At 47.1% G+C, this 15,728-nt stretch overlaps 1 protein-coding gene across 1 annotated transcript in view; it reads right to left on the reverse strand.

Moving 5' to 3' along the window:
* Nucleotides 1–388: 388 nt before the first annotated feature.
* Nucleotides 389–15,728, reverse strand: part of LOC142759533 (receptor-transporting protein 3-like) — a 38,216-nt gene continuing 22,876 nt past the window's right edge. The window contains exon 2 of the mRNA XM_075861802.1: nt 389–1,016. Coding sequence (XP_075717917.1) covers nt 455–1,016 — 562 coding nt within the window. The 3' untranslated portion in view covers nt 389–454. The remainder of the gene's footprint in view (nt 1,017–15,728) is intronic.

Here is a 15,728-nt window from a genome sequence, read left to right on the forward strand (position 1 = left end):
TAATGTATGGGGCAGCTATGGGGCATTATAATGTATGGGGCAGCTATGGGGGAATTATACTGTATGGGAGCATTATACTGTATGGGGCAGCTATGTGGGCATTATGCTGCATGGGGCAGCTATTGGGTATTATGCTGTAAGGGGGATTTTTTTGCGCATTATACTGTATGGGGCATCTGTGTGGGCATTATACTGTATGGGGGAATCTATGTTGGATTTAAACTGTATGGGTGCATCTACAGATGTAGCCATCTTTAACTTGACTCTGATAACTTGCTGCAGCGTGATATCACACAACAAATGCCATTGAAAAGTCATTGAAAAAGTCAAGATAAGAGATCTAGCCATTGTTTATTTAATGCGTTAAAAGTCAAGGTAAAGACGGCTACATCTGTATGGGGGATTATACTGTATGGTGGCAGCTAGGGGGTATTGTTGATTACACATTTTCCAGCTATTGTTTTGTGGCACCGAATAACAGCATAGCAATGATAAAGAAAAAAATTAACAACAATATTACACCATTCTCTTCTGGTGACTGGTGAACTTCTGTAGTTGGACGGGAAGGTACATGAGTGTATTTATCCCAGGAAATATCTTTATCTTGTTGAACTCCTGAACTTCTCCATGGTTGGAATTTTATTGGTTGGGGCTTGACAACCATTGTTTTTTCAGCATTCCTTGTACACACTTGCTTCTTACAAGCTTCGCAGTGTTCCTTTTCATGAGGACCATCCAAGTCATCACTGTAAACCACAGGCTTTAATGGTGGGTTTGTATTGTTCTGTCCATAGACCATGTTTTGGATTTTGCTGACCAGATTGCTGATGACCCGTTTAACGTTCTCTTCGGTGATTTCAGGCTTTTCTAAAATAGAACTGTTACACCGTCTACATCCTTGCCTGAAGATCTTCATTTTCACTGTGCCATGTCTAGATACTCTGTCCCATCTTATCAAAAACAGGATGTGTACCTGTGCTGAGTTCCACAATCGCAGACAGTGTGAGCATTTGAATCTAAAAAAAGAAATAACTGTACTTATAAAATGTGCTATAACACCATTAAACTGACAATAACCATCTAACTACTGGATATACATGCATTACTGCTATTGCACACAGCTGTATTATGGTTTGGTGTATTAAGACGGGATCAGATCTCATCCTGTAAGATCAGGAAAGCCTTTGGGAAAGGCTTTCTTGATTTCCTGGGATGGAAGCTAATCCTTAGCACTATACATATGGCTCATGTATAGAGCAATAATATAACCATGTGCGTGACTGTATTCCAGGGCCCGACTGGCCATCTTGCAGTTCTGGCAAATGCCAGATGGGCCGGTGAACAGTGGGCCGCTTGCTGGCCGCCCAAACAATCAGTGTCAGCGGCCTTCTGCTTCTGCCGCCACCACCCCCTCCTGCACTAATTGTACCTGCCTTACAATAAGGCTGATTGGCAGGGTAGAATGACATGCCCAGCCAATAATCGCCTCTCAACGATGCTAGCGGCGCGATGACGTCATCGCACTGCTTCCGTTGTTGAAAGGCGCTGATTGGCGGTGTGGGGCACAGTCTACAGGAGGGCTATATGTGGGATACTATATACAGGGGAGCTATATGTGGGGCACAATCTACACGGGAGCTATATGTGGGGCACAATCTACACGGGAGGCTATATGTGGGACACTATCTACAGGGGAGACTATGTGGGGCAATATCTACAGGGGAGGTTATATGTGGGGCACAATCTACAGGGGAGGCTATATGTAGGTCACTATCTACAGGGGGGCTATATGTGGGACACCATATACAGGGGGCTATATGTGGGACACCATATACAGGTGGGCTATATGTGGGGCACTATCTACAGGGGAGCCTATATGTGGGACACTATCTACAGGGGAGGCTATATGTGGGACACTATCTATAGGGGAGGCTATATGTGGGACACTATCTAGAAGGGGGGTTATATGTGGGGCACAATCTACAGGGGAGGCTATATGTAGGTCACTATCTACAGGGGGGCTATATGTGGGACACCATATACAGGGGGCTATATGTGGGACACCATATACAGGTGGGCTATATGTGGGGCACTATCTACAGGGGAGGCTATATGTGGGACACTATCTACAGGGGAGGCTATATGTGGGACACTATCTATAGGGGAGGCTATATGTGGGACACTATCTAGAAGGGGGGCTATATGTGGGGCACCATATACAGGGGGGCTATATGTGGGGCACAATCTACAAGGGAGGCTCTACGTGGGTCACTATCTACAGGAGGGCTATATGTGGGACACCATATACAGGGGGGATCTATCTATAAGGGTTCTATATGTGGGGCACTATCTACACGAGGCTCTATGGGGGTCACAATCTACAGCGAGCACTGTGTGTGTGTGTGTGTGTGTGTGTGTGTGTGTGTGACACAGTGTATGGTGCTATTATAATCAGGGACACAGTTTATGGTGCTATTATAATCGGGGACACAGTGTATGGTGCTATTATAATTAGAGGTGAAGTGTATGGAACTATTATATTTATGGGCACAGTGTGTGTCACCATGAGAATTTTATCTTCGTTTATAGGTGCAGGATGTTTGAAAAGTGAGTAGCTGAACACATCTGAGCGGTAAACTCTGCAGAAATGGGCCGTGGCCGAGAGAAGTCATCATAGAGGTCTGGACCGGATGGAGAAGAAACGAGAAAAAGAACAACTAGAATCTGAGATCATCACCGGTGAGTCACTTAATATAAATGTTTATTCTGCCTCTAATCAGTATTGTAGTCACTGTATGATCTTCAGCAAGATGATGGGTGGTATGATTTTATTTTTTTTGTGAAACAGCAACTTCCAGCATATCCTTACCATTGTTCGGGCCATGCTGGGAGCTGTAGTTTTACGTCGTACAAACCTATACGTCAGGGGATGCACGAAATTGAGCTGTATTTGTGCTGGTGCTGTATTTATGTAATGAGCTTTGTTCTGGTACTGTATATATGTACTGAGCTTAGTTCTGGTGCTGTATATATGTACTGAGCTTGTTCTGGTGCTGTATATATGTATTGAGCTTAGTTCTGGTGCTGTATATATGTATTGAGCTTGGTTCTGGTGCTGTATTTATGTACTGAGCTTGGTACTGGGACTGTATATATGTATAAGCTTGGTTCTGGAGCTGTAATTATATAGAATATATGTATAATAACAAAATTACAGGGCAGACGGAATTTTTTCAATTCATTGTATATTTAATGGGAAACTGTCTGGTTGTTTTAATCCCTTGTACCGCCACCATGCAGTAATACATGACCTGACAATATTTCCAAAAGTTCCCCTGTATGTTGTTTTCAGATGCAGAAAAATCTATAAAATGTACTTTTAAACCGGCGCACACTATATGCTTATTACTCATTAAAGGGTCATGGGGCTGTGCCGCTATCTTGGAGAGTCAGAGTTCTGCCTCCAAACCCAACTTCCATGCCTGATTGACATCCCTCTAGCTGTTATACATCCCTACCAGTCTCCTCCAACTTTCTCGGATGCGCCATTGCCTTGTACTACTTGGGCACACACCATGCAGTGAGGTGTACTCCGCCCGACTGCACCGTGCATGCCAGTACAAGGCAATGGTGCATCTGCAAGAGTTGGGGGAGGCTGCTAGTCATGTAGAACAGCCAGGTGGATGTCAATCAAAATCTGGGGGACACCATTTCAATTTTCGCCTCAGGTAGCAGAAAAGCTAGAATCGGCCCTGCAGACAGTGGTGAACACAAGCACCAACATAACAATAACTGCTGCCTCCTGGTGTTTAAAACCACATATTTCGGAAATTTATTGCTATGTACTCTGCAATGATGGGAAGGAGCACTGCAGAAACGAAGTATAGTGCTTGTTGGCCGAGCCACAGCTAATCAGCTCTAGACTTGTTTTCTGCACTGATGCCTCGCTCATTAGCGCACATCTCTGGCTCCGCAGAGGAAAAGGAGAATCAGTACCTGCCCAGCCTGCATGTACAAATTAAACGTAACGCTGGTTGGCTGAGCATCAGTCAATCAGTGATGGGCTTGCTCTTTCTACTGCCCCCTGAGCACAGCTTCAGTCTGGCTGCCGAGGAGTAGGAAACTCCAGCCCCTGCCAGGTATTTTGCTGATGGCTGTAGCGCCAGCAGGTTTATTCCTTTATCTGATTCAGCTTCATGTAAGCTGCAAGCAGCCTTCTACAATGAGGGGGGTAGGGGGGCATAAGTGAATGTAACGGACATGGGTGATGCACACAGTATCTGCAAGCAAACTGCTTGTGGGAGAGCAGGGGGTCCAGATACTGTAGATAGGAGGAGCTATAGAGTTAAAAGTGTGAGCATCAGGTTATGGTTAATTTCAGCCACAGATGGGAGGAGCTTTGTAAAAGGGGCATGGCTTAGTGGGCACATGGATGGTGCTTAGTGGTGGAGAGGGCATCTCAGATATAGATGCCTATGAACTGCCAGCATCCTGCATGCCAGTGCCCAGGAATCAGCAGTCTACAAAAGATAGCAGGTAAATATAGCAATGTGAGTGAAGTGTTGGATTGATTTTTGTAAATGTGACTGGTTGATGTAGTGTTAAAGGGAATGTGTCGCTAGAAAATTGTTTTTTTTTTTTCAGTTAAACAGTTAGTATATAAGTGAATACACATTGTTTTAATTTTTTCACAAGTCAGGAAATATAAATTAGAGTCTAATTTATAACATTTCCATGTGCTGGTCGAATTTGAGGTAGACACACTCGCTCTAGTGTCCTCACACAATCCCCCCTCCCTTATCCTGGCTAGTGACAGGAGAATAAGGGGGTTGAATCTTCAAACCTCCTACACTGTGTGCCGCCATTTTCTGAGAGAATGCACAGTGTAGGAGGATTAGATACAGAGTTAATATAATACACACATCACATACACAAACATAACTTACCTGCTCCTGCCGCCGCTGCCCCCTCCGCTCCTATACCTTGCGTCTTCGCTGTGGACCGGAAGTCGCGACCGGAAGTCATCATCTTACTGTCCGCCCGCGGCTTCCGGTCCACATGAAAATGGCGCCGGATTTCGCTCTGCCGAAGACCTTCCTTCTGGTCTGTGTGCATGCGCCGTTTCCACACAGACGGCGTACGCTATAGGGAATGGAACGGCTCCCGTTCGCATTCTCTATAGGGATGTATGTGCCGTAATCCATCTCTGTATGTGTCGTTAATCGACAGGGTATGTGCACACGATGAGAGGCTTTTACGGCTGAAATGACAGACTGTTTTCAGGAGAAAACAGCTGCCTCGTTTCAGCCGTAATTCCTCCTCCTCGCATTTTGCGAGGCTTCTCTGACAGCCGTAAATTTTGAGCTGTGCTTCATTGAGTTCAATGAAGTACGGCTCAAATTACGTCTGAAAGAAGTGTCCTGCACTTCTTTTGACGAGGCTGTATTTTTACGCGTCGTCGTTTGACAGCTGTCAAACGACGACGCGTAAATGACAGGTCGTCTGCACAGTACGTCGGCAAACCCATTCAAATGAATGGGCAGATGTTTGCCGACGTATTGTAGCCCTATTTTCAGACGTAAAACGAGGCATAATACGCCTCGTTTACGTCTGAAAATAGGTCGTGTGAACCCAGCCACACATACAGAGATGAAAAAAAAAATGGCAGCCCCATAGAGAAGTAAAAGTGAGAAAAAAGTAAAAAGTAGAACACAAAAACACAAAAATGTATTTTAATAACATACTAAAAGCAAAATTATATAAAAAAAAAATTTTTGTGACACCTTCCCTTTAACTGTGTATGTCAATTTTATGAGTGAAATATGCAATTTGTGAGTTTTGTGTCTTCTAATGTATTAGTGGCATTTGTGTGCGTATTGTTTTCAATGTGAGTGTGAGTGGTATGTGTAGTATGTGCTTAGCATTTGTGTGGTGTGTGCGGTATGTGTCTAGTGTAAGTAGTGTGTGTGGTACATGTCTAGTATGTGAGTGGTATGTGTCTAGTACGTGAGTGGTGTGTGCAGCATCTGTGCCCGGTGTGAGTAGTGCGTGTTCAACATGTGTCCTTGGTGTGGGTAGACAACGTGCGGCATATGTCTTAGGTGTGAGTGGCGAGAGTGGAGGATATATCCTAGGTGTGAGTGGTGCATGTGCTGCATATGTCCTTGATGTGAGTGGGGTATGTGTTCTAGGTGTCAGTGGTGTGCGTGTGCATGTGTACTAGGTGTGAGTGGTGTGCGTACACATGTGTCCTAGATGTGAGTGGTGTGCGTGCGCATGTGTCCTAGGTGTGAGTGGCACTAATGCAGCACGTGTCCAGCTTGTGGATTGAATCTGTGCGTCATGTGTCCAGCCTGTGAGTGTGTGTGTATATGGCTGAAAATAAAATATAAATCATGCTATTTAGTTACAGTATGGTGATATTTTAGCATTGTATAATGGTATAATTTGCAATCTTTATACGTCAGTATTAGGCCATGATCACGCAATCAGGATTTGATTAGGATTAGGACTAGTTCCTGATTCCACACCTAAATTCCTTTCAAATCCACTAACATTCTGCATCCATTACAAGTAAATGGGCTATTTTATACCCCATTCACATGCAGCAGAAATAAGTCTGCTTGAATTTTTTTCGGCTCCGCAAAAAAATAATTTTCCAGAATAATAAGCATGTTTATTATTCTCGTGGAAAAGCAGTGGATTCGTTGGAGTTGGAGCTATCAAGAACCAATCCCCTTTTCATTTACACCTGTTTTAAAGAGTCACTGTATCCAGTTTATAAGTGCCCTCTCTCCCACATAATCTGATAATAACAACAGTGGTTTTTATTTTGAAAAACGATAATTTTTGAGCAAGTTATGAACAATTTTAGATTTATGCTAATTTATGGCCAAGTGGGCATTTCTTAACTTTCGACCAAGTGGGCATTGTAAAGAGAAGAGTATGGTGCTGACCAATCAGCATCATACACTTCTTTTCATTCATGCCCAGCTTGTTTCACTGCACAGCGTGATCTTGCGAGATCACGCTGTGACGGGACTTCCTCCCACAGGTTCTTCATCGGAGCCATGGAGCCATGGAAGACTGAACAGACATCGTCTCCAGCCGCTGCAGATTTGGATAAACATCCTGGCATGGCTGGAGGCGATGTCTGTTGACTCTTCCATCGCTCCTGTGAAGGACCTGTGGGAGGAAGTCCCGTCACAGCGTGATCTCACGAGATCACGTTGTGCAGTGAAACAAGTTGGACATGAATGAAGAGAAGTGTATGACGCTGATTGGTCAGCATCATACACTTCTCTTTACAACGCCCACTTGGTAAAAGTTAAAAAACGCCCACTTGGGCATTAAGAACTAATTAGCATAAATCTAAAATTGTTCATAACTTGCTTAAATATGATCGTTTTTCAAAATAAAAACCACTGTACACATTACAGCGCCTATCAGATTAGGTAGGAGATAGGGCACTTATAAACTGGTGACAGAGCCTCTTTAATAAATCTCCCCATGTGTTGTATAGCTGAAAGTTGGTCCCATGTATTCCATCCCAACACTGGCGGCTCCGTATGGCCTGCGGTGGGCCTGTTGGCATAGAAAATGGCAGGGCTGATTTTAAGTCCCAGTCCGACCCTGCTGTATTCCCCTTACCATTACAGCTACATTACATCACATATCCCTCAAACTAATGTGTGATTCTGTATAAATATTAGTTTTACAAGATTTTACAATACACCATGGGGGGAATATATCAACCTTTCAATGCAAATTGCAATGTTTGGACACCAGAAAACTGGCATAGAAAGGTTTATAAATACCCCCCATGGTGTATTGGGTCTTTTACACAATCCTCATCGCTTTTTAAAAGGGGCGTGGCTTACATAATGGGTTGGGCCATTTTGGCCCAACAAACTTAATATAATTTACGCGAGATAACTGGCGTAATTCACATGAGCTGGCGTAGATTTCACTCTGTGGGTTGTAGTAAGGTAAAGCCCCTTGCTGAGTACCCTACCCTGCTTCCTCAGACAGGACTAGCCCCCTTATCAGCCAATAAAAAAATTAAAAATTAAAAAACAAAAATACTTACCTCGCCGCTTCTCTTATCCCCTCCCGGTAACCTCAGGTTCTCACTACCAGCCCCAGCTGGTACAACTTACAGCACTGATGCTGGGAAGTGTCAGGATGTTGTATGTGACGCAACACTGATGACGTTGCTGCTCTGCGTCAAGACCTTGTATGAGCTGCAGCATAGAGGAGACACGGAGGGAAAAAGCGAAGAGAAAGCACTGAGCATAATTTTTGTGTTTTTTATGTCCAATGGGGGGCGAAAATGGATAGCTAAGACTGGTGTGTGAATTTCCAGCCTGAGGCTACATTCACATGACAGTGAAAAACTGGTGTGCGTCACACGGCCGTTTTCAGAACAATGATGTTCCATAGGTGTGTTCACACGGCCGGTTTTTTAACAGGCCCGTGATAATTGGTCGTCAAAAAATAGGACATGTCCTATTTTTGGACATTTTCACGGCCAGATAGACCCCATAGAAGTCAATGGATCCATTTTTAACGGCCGCCAATACATGTAACAACCGTTAAAAGCAGATCTGTGACATGGGCAGTGGCGTAACAACCGCTATAGCAGCCGTAGCGGCTGCTACGGGGTCCGCAGCATGAGGGGCTAGTGATTAGCCCCGATAACCCCTGAGGACGCTACATCTGTATCGAAACATGTCCGGGGGGCTACTCTTACAATTTTAACTCATGCTTGGATATTGGGCACAATACTAATCTACCTAGGTGACTGCTGCTAACACCAGTGGTCTCTGTGTTTAGGTTGTACGTCTTGTTTGACAGACGTCGTATACACGTGCACTCTGCCATAGCTACTCAAGTCCGTTAGCCCGCTCCATGCATTGGCAATTTTAACTCTTTATGTTTGTTTTGTCTGTTGGTCCTTCTGCTGAATATAGCACAATAAAGAATACAAAATACTTTTTAATGGTAGCTGGGAAATAAGGCTATTCTGCCTCTGGCATCTGTCTGTTAGTTTATATATTCAGCCTGCCAGCTACCAAGGGTCTTTCATATATTTGTTAGCATAGAAATGACTTGCGCACCGGTCGCGCTTGTGCGCATGCGTGACCATCGCTCCTTTCATTTTTATTGAACTGCGCAGATGCCGGAAGTCCGAGGTTTGTCATAGAGAACTTCGGGGGACTTTCGGTCCCTCGTTCTCCTTATCACTGCCAGCGATCACATAGGCCGTTTTTTTTGGGGGGCTATCTGGCGTTCTCTACAGGGGGGTCTGTTTGGCGTTATCAACAGGGGGGGGGTCTGTATGGCGTTATCTGCAGGGGGGGTTCTGTATGGCGTTATCTACAGGGGGGTCTGTATGGCGTTATCAACAGGGGGGTCTGTATGGCGTCATCTACAGGGGGGGTCTTTATGGCGTTATCTACAGGGGTGATTTGGGGCTGTAAGACATTATCTACAGGGGGAGCTGTATGGCATTATTTGCAGGGGGGCTGTATGGCGTTATCTACAGGGGGGCTGTATGGTGTTATCTACAGGGGGCTGTATGGTGTTATCTACAGGGGGATTTGGGGCTGTAAGACGTTATCTACAGGGGGGCTGTAAGGTGTTATCTACAGGGGGCTGTGTATGGCGCTATCTACAAGGGGCTGTGTATGGTGCTATCTATAGTGGGCGCTGTGTGGTGGAATCTATAGGGAGGCACTATCTACAAGGGGGGGGCTGTGTGATACCCAGCAGAGGGGGGGCCCCAGTCAAAAGTTTGCTATGGGGCCCAGTCTTTCCTAGTTATGCCCCTGGACATGGGGATTCAAGAGGCAAGGAAACTATTGGTTCCCTTTTTGGCTATAGGTGGCGCGATGACGCTGAATGCTCTACACACTCACTGATGCAGACGTCATCGCGCCGCCTTCGCAGATCCTGTGAAGACGAGAGACCATACATGAAGAAGACTGTGCTGCATCGGTGTGTCATCACGTCGCCTTCACAGAACACGTGAAGGCTAGAGACCACACCTGAAAAAGACGGCGCTGCATCGGTGAGTTTGTACGGCTGTGTGGCATCATCTACAGGGAGGCTGTGTGGCATCATCTACAGGGAGCCTGTGTGGCATCATCTACAGGGAGGCTGTGTGGCATCATCTACATGGGGGCTGTGTGGCATCAACTACAGGGAGGCTGCGTGGCATCATCTACAGGGAGCCTGTGTGGCATCATCTACAGGGAGGCTGTGTGGCATCATCTACATGGGGGCTGTGTGGCATCAACTACAGGGAGGCTGTGTGGCATCATCTACAGGGGGCTGTGTGACATTATCTACAGGGGGGCTGTGTGGCATCTACAGGGGGCTGTGTGGCATCATCTACACGAGGGCTGTAAATAGTGTCTAGGTGAACATGTGACCTGACAAGTGAAATTCATCCGTTTTTTTAACGGCCATGAATAACAGATGCACAACGGATGTCAAACGGCCATTAAAAAAGAACAGGCGGACTGGAAATGGATGTAAATTTGGAGGCACACTGATGCAAAATGGCCATGAAAAACTGACAGGTGATCCGTTTTTAATGGCCATTTTTCTTCACTGTCGTGTGAATGTAGCCTAAGGCCCTATTCACACGACAGAGTTTCCCGGCCGTGTGATGGCCGTTCAAAGAACAGCCGTCACTCTGCTGCAGTATGAACAATATACCCAAATGGGGCTATTAACACGACCAATTTTTTTGACGTCCAGGAAAAACAGGCCGTCAAAAAATGGGACATGCCCTATTTTCGGCCGTTCTCCCGGCCACCATAGAAATCTATGGGGCCGGGTAATACACGGCCATCACTGGAATGTGTTCCAAGTGACGGCCATGTCTTCCGTCACTCGCTCTGTCCTCCTCCTCCTCACAGTGTATTTTTTTGCTCCCTGTAGGAGCGGAATCCAAAACCTTCGGCAACGCTGTGGCCGGGGATTGGGGATTCCGCTCCAGGAGAAGTCCCTGACTTCTCTGTCTATATATGGACACAGTGACGTCAGGGACTTCTGAAGAGGAATCCCCGACCGTGTGGCCGGTGTTTTTTCGCTCCAGTAGAAGTCCCTGACTTCACTTTCCATTTATGGACGCAGTGACATCAGGGACTTCTGAAGCGGAATCCCCGACGCTATGGCTCGTGTTTCCGCTCCATGAGAAGTTCCTGACTTCACTGTCCATATACGGACATTGAAGTCAGGGACTTCTCCTAGAACGATGGAGCGATCTACAGAAAGATGGGGGGTGGATTTCCCATCCATGGGGGGGAGGTGCTATGTAAAAGGGTCCTGTGTAGAACTACCTACAGGGGGCTGTGTGGCATAACCTATGGGGGGGCTGTGTGGCACTACCTAGAGGGGGCTGTGTGGCACTACCTAGAGGGGGCTGTGTGGCACTACCTAGAGGGGGCTGTGTGACATTACCTACAGGGGGCTGTGTGGCATTACCTACAGGGGGCTGTGTGGCATTACCTACAGGGGGCTGTGTGGCATTACCTACAGGGGGGCCGTGTGGCATTACCTACGGGGGCTGTGTGGCACTACCTACAGGGGGCTGTGTGGCACTACCTAGATGGGGCTGTGTGGCATTACCTACAGGGGGGCTATGTGGCATTACCTACAGGGGGGCTGTGTGGCATTACCAATGGGGGCTGTGTGGCACTACCTACAGGGGGCTGTGTGGCACTACCTACAGGGGGCTGTGTGGCATTGCCTACATGGGGCTGTGTGGCACTACCTACAAGGGGGGCTGTGTGGCACTTCCTACAGGGGGCTGTGGCGCTACCTACAGAGGGCAGTGTGTGGCATTATCTACAGAGGGCAGTGTGTGGCAGTATCTACAGAGGGCAGTCTGTGGCATTATCTACAGAGGGAAGTGTGTGGCAAAAAATGTACAAATGAAATTCATTCGTTTTTAAAACGGGCAGGGAAACAGAAGCGGAACGGATGCAAAACGGATGAAAAATGTACCAAAACGGCCGTTTTTATTGGCCTTAGCCCTTATGCACACGACTGGGTTTTCCGGACGTTCAAAAAACAGACGTCACATGGCTGCAGTAGGAACAATAGACCCCTAATTGGGCTATTCACACGACCGATTTTTTGGACGGCCCGGGTAACCCAACAGCCAAAAAACATGCTCTATTTTCGGCCGTTCTCCTGGCCGCCCGGCTCCCATAGAAGTCTATGGGGCCGGGTAATACATGGCCATCACTTGAATGTGCTCCAAGTGACGGCCGTGTCTTCCGTCGCTCGCTCTCTCCTTCTCCTCCTCACAGTGCGAAGTGCATGTAAGGAGGAAGGTATTTTTTTTGCTCCCTGTAGGAGCTAAGGAAACGCTGTGGTCGGGGATTGGGGATTCCGCTCCAGGAGAAGTCCCTGGCTTCACTGTCCATATATGGACACAGTGACGTCAGCAACTTCTGAAGCGGATTCCATGGCAATGTGGCCGGGGATTCCGCTCCAGGAGAAGTCCCTGACTTCACTGTGTCCATATATGGACACATTGATGTCAGGCACTTCTGAAGCGGAATGCCCGACCCTGTGGCCGGTGTCTCCGCTCCAGGTGAAGTCCCTGACTTAACTGTTTTCAGATATGGACATTGAAGTCAAGGACTTCTCCTGGAACGGTGGCGCTATCTACAGACAGGTGGGGGGGGGGTGCTGTGTAGAACTACCTGCAGGGGGCTGTGTGGCATTAGCTATGGGGGGGGCTGTGTGGCATTACCTACAGAGGGCTGTGTGGCATTACCTACAGGGGGCTGTATGGCACTACCTACAGGGGGCTGTGTGGCACTACCTACAGGGGGCTGTGTGGCACAACCTACAGGGGGCTGTGTGGAATTACAGGGGGCTGTGTGGCATTACCTACAGGTAGCTGTGTGGCACTACCTACAGGGGGCTGTGTGGCACTACCTACAGGGGGCTGTGGCAGTATCTACAGAGGGCTGTGTGTGGCATTATCTACAGTGGGAAGTGTGTGGCAAAAATGTACAAATGAAATTCATCCGATTTTAAAACGGACAGGGAAAAAAACGGATGCAAAATGGGTCAAAATCGACCGTTAAAAACGGCAACAAGGCCCGGAACGGAATCGGAACGGATGCAAAATGGATGCAAACCGGCTGGGAAAAACGGACGATTTTATTGGCCGATACTCGGACCCTGTCGTGTGAATGAGGCCTAACGCCTCATTCACACGACAGGGTCCGAGTGTCGGCCGATAAAATCGGCCGTTTTGGGCCGTTTTTCCCGGCCGGTTTGCATCCGTTCCGATTCTGTTCCGGGCCGTGCTGCCGTTTTTAACAGCCGATTTTGACCCGTTTTGCATCCGTTTTTTTCCCTGTCCGTTTTAAAATCAGATGAATTTCATTTAAATTTGTTGCCACACACAGCCCTTTGTAGATAATGCCACACAGCCCCCTGCAGGTAATGCCACCCAGCCCCCTGCAGGTAATGCCACCCAGCACCCTGCAGGTAATGCCACCCAGCCCCCTGCAGGTAATGCCACCCAGCCCCTGCAGGTAATGCCACCTAGCCCCCTGCAGGTAATGCCACCCAGCCCCTGCAGGTAATGCCACATAGCCCCCTGCAGGTAATGCCACCCAGCCCCCTGCAGGTAATGCCACCCAGCCCCCTGTAGGTGATGCCACCCAGCCCCCTGTAGGTGATGCCACCCAGCCCCCTGTAGGTGATGCCACCCAGCCCCGTGTAGGTGATGCCACACAGCCCCCTGTAGGTTGCACCCATCCCCCCCCCCCAACATTCCAGGAGAGGTCACTGACTTCAATGTCCATATATGGACAGTGTAGTCACTGACTTCTCCTGGAGAGGAATTCCCTGCCACAGGTCGGGAATTCCGCTTCAGAAGTGAGTGACCATCACTGTGTCGATATATGGACAGTTTGGTCACTCACTTATTCTGTAGCGGAATCCCCGGCCACAGGGTCGGTGATTCAGCTTCAGAAGTGAGTGATGTCGCTGTGTCCATATATGGACAGTGTAGTCACTCACTTCTCCTGTAGCGGAATCCCCGACCATAGAGTCGGGAATTCCGCTGCAGAAGTGAGTGACGTCGCTGTGTACATATATGGACAGTGTAGTCACTCACTTCTCCTGTAGCGGAATCCCCGGCCATAGAGTCGGGGATTCCGCTGCAGAAGTGAGTGACGTCGCTGAGTGTCCATATATGGACAGTGTAGTCACTCACTTCTCCTGTAGCGGAATCCCCAATCTCCGGCCGGGGATTGGGGATTCCGACTCCTACAGGGAGCAAAAATAGAGACCCTCCTACTCCTCCTCACATGCACTCTGCACTGTGAGGAGGAGGAGGAGGAGAGAGAGCGCGAGCGACGGAATACATGGTCTTCACTCAGGACACATTCCGGTGATGGCCGTGTATTACCCGGCCCCATAGATTTCTATGGGAGCCGGGCGGCCGGGTAAACGGCCGAAAATAGGGCATGTCCCATTTTTTGACGGCCAGGTTTCCCGGGCCGTCAAAAAATCGGTCATGTGAATAGCCCCATTAGGGGTCTATTGTTCCTAATGCAGCCGGGTGACGGACGATTTATGAACGCCCGTCACCCGGCCGAGAAACCCTGTCGTGTGAATAAGGGCTTAGAAGCTTGGTCCATGTGTTTTCATTTCACTGAGTCTGGAGGCCTGTACTACAGTGCTAAATCCACTTTGTGCACTGCTGTATGGTACTTGTTGGGGCACCATATTATAGGTATATTATTCTGTAGAAGCAATGCTTTTAGGGGATAATATGACATCCAATGGAGCATGCTGCTATTTATGAAATCAGGTGGAGGTACAGTAAGACTCCATACACTTCTAAGGGTGCTACACTATGGCTCCATATAACTTAGAGAATGTATGCATCTGTAATATAGCCATTTGGATGAGGTCTTTATATATTTATATAGGCTGTCTTGCCGCAGACATATGTGGATACAGACTTCAGGTAACATAGATCATATGTTCCCTGATGTCTTGTGCCTTATAGTAAAAAAAGGGAACATAATTATTAAATAAATATAGTAAACTGTAAAAAAATATATAAAAATAAAATAAAAATTAACATATATAAAAAACTATGGAAAAAGTAATTTAAAAAAAAGAAAAATCCCACACCAGGTATTCAGGCATAATTTACATTACTACAAAAACCTAATAATTACTCCCGACCACCAAGTTTTGGCTGTTTTATTCTAATACTATATGTTGTTGTGCCTTCAGTAAAAAGATTTCTGTACTTGGATGATTTTCACCCATGTACAGAGACTGCGTCTAAAGTTAAATGGAGTCTGTCACCAGAATGTACGAGTTAAACTAATACCAGGGTATTGTAGAGGAGACTAACCTGTTTCAAGCGTTTAGTTTAAATTTCTGCTTAATGCCTCCTTTGTAGAGAAATATGTTTTATGAAGTTTATGCTAATGAGCATTTAGGTGCAATGAGGGCGTGACCATTGCACCTAAATGCTCTTACTTTGCTCCCCAGTTCAACTCCCCTCCCTTATTACATTGATTGATAGGGGCCAGGCAGCGTAATCGGTTTATGCCTGGCCCCGTACTATCTATAACGCACGCACGTCCCTGCTCTCCACTCGGCGCATGGGCAGTACGATCTTTTTGCTCGACCTTCTAATTGGCAGTACTGCGCATGCGCAGCGT

Source organism: Rhinoderma darwinii, chromosome 4, assembly GCF_050947455.1.
Source record: "Rhinoderma darwinii isolate aRhiDar2 chromosome 4, aRhiDar2.hap1, whole genome shotgun sequence".
Taxonomy (NCBI): domain Eukaryota; kingdom Metazoa; phylum Chordata; class Amphibia; order Anura; family Rhinodermatidae; genus Rhinoderma; species Rhinoderma darwinii.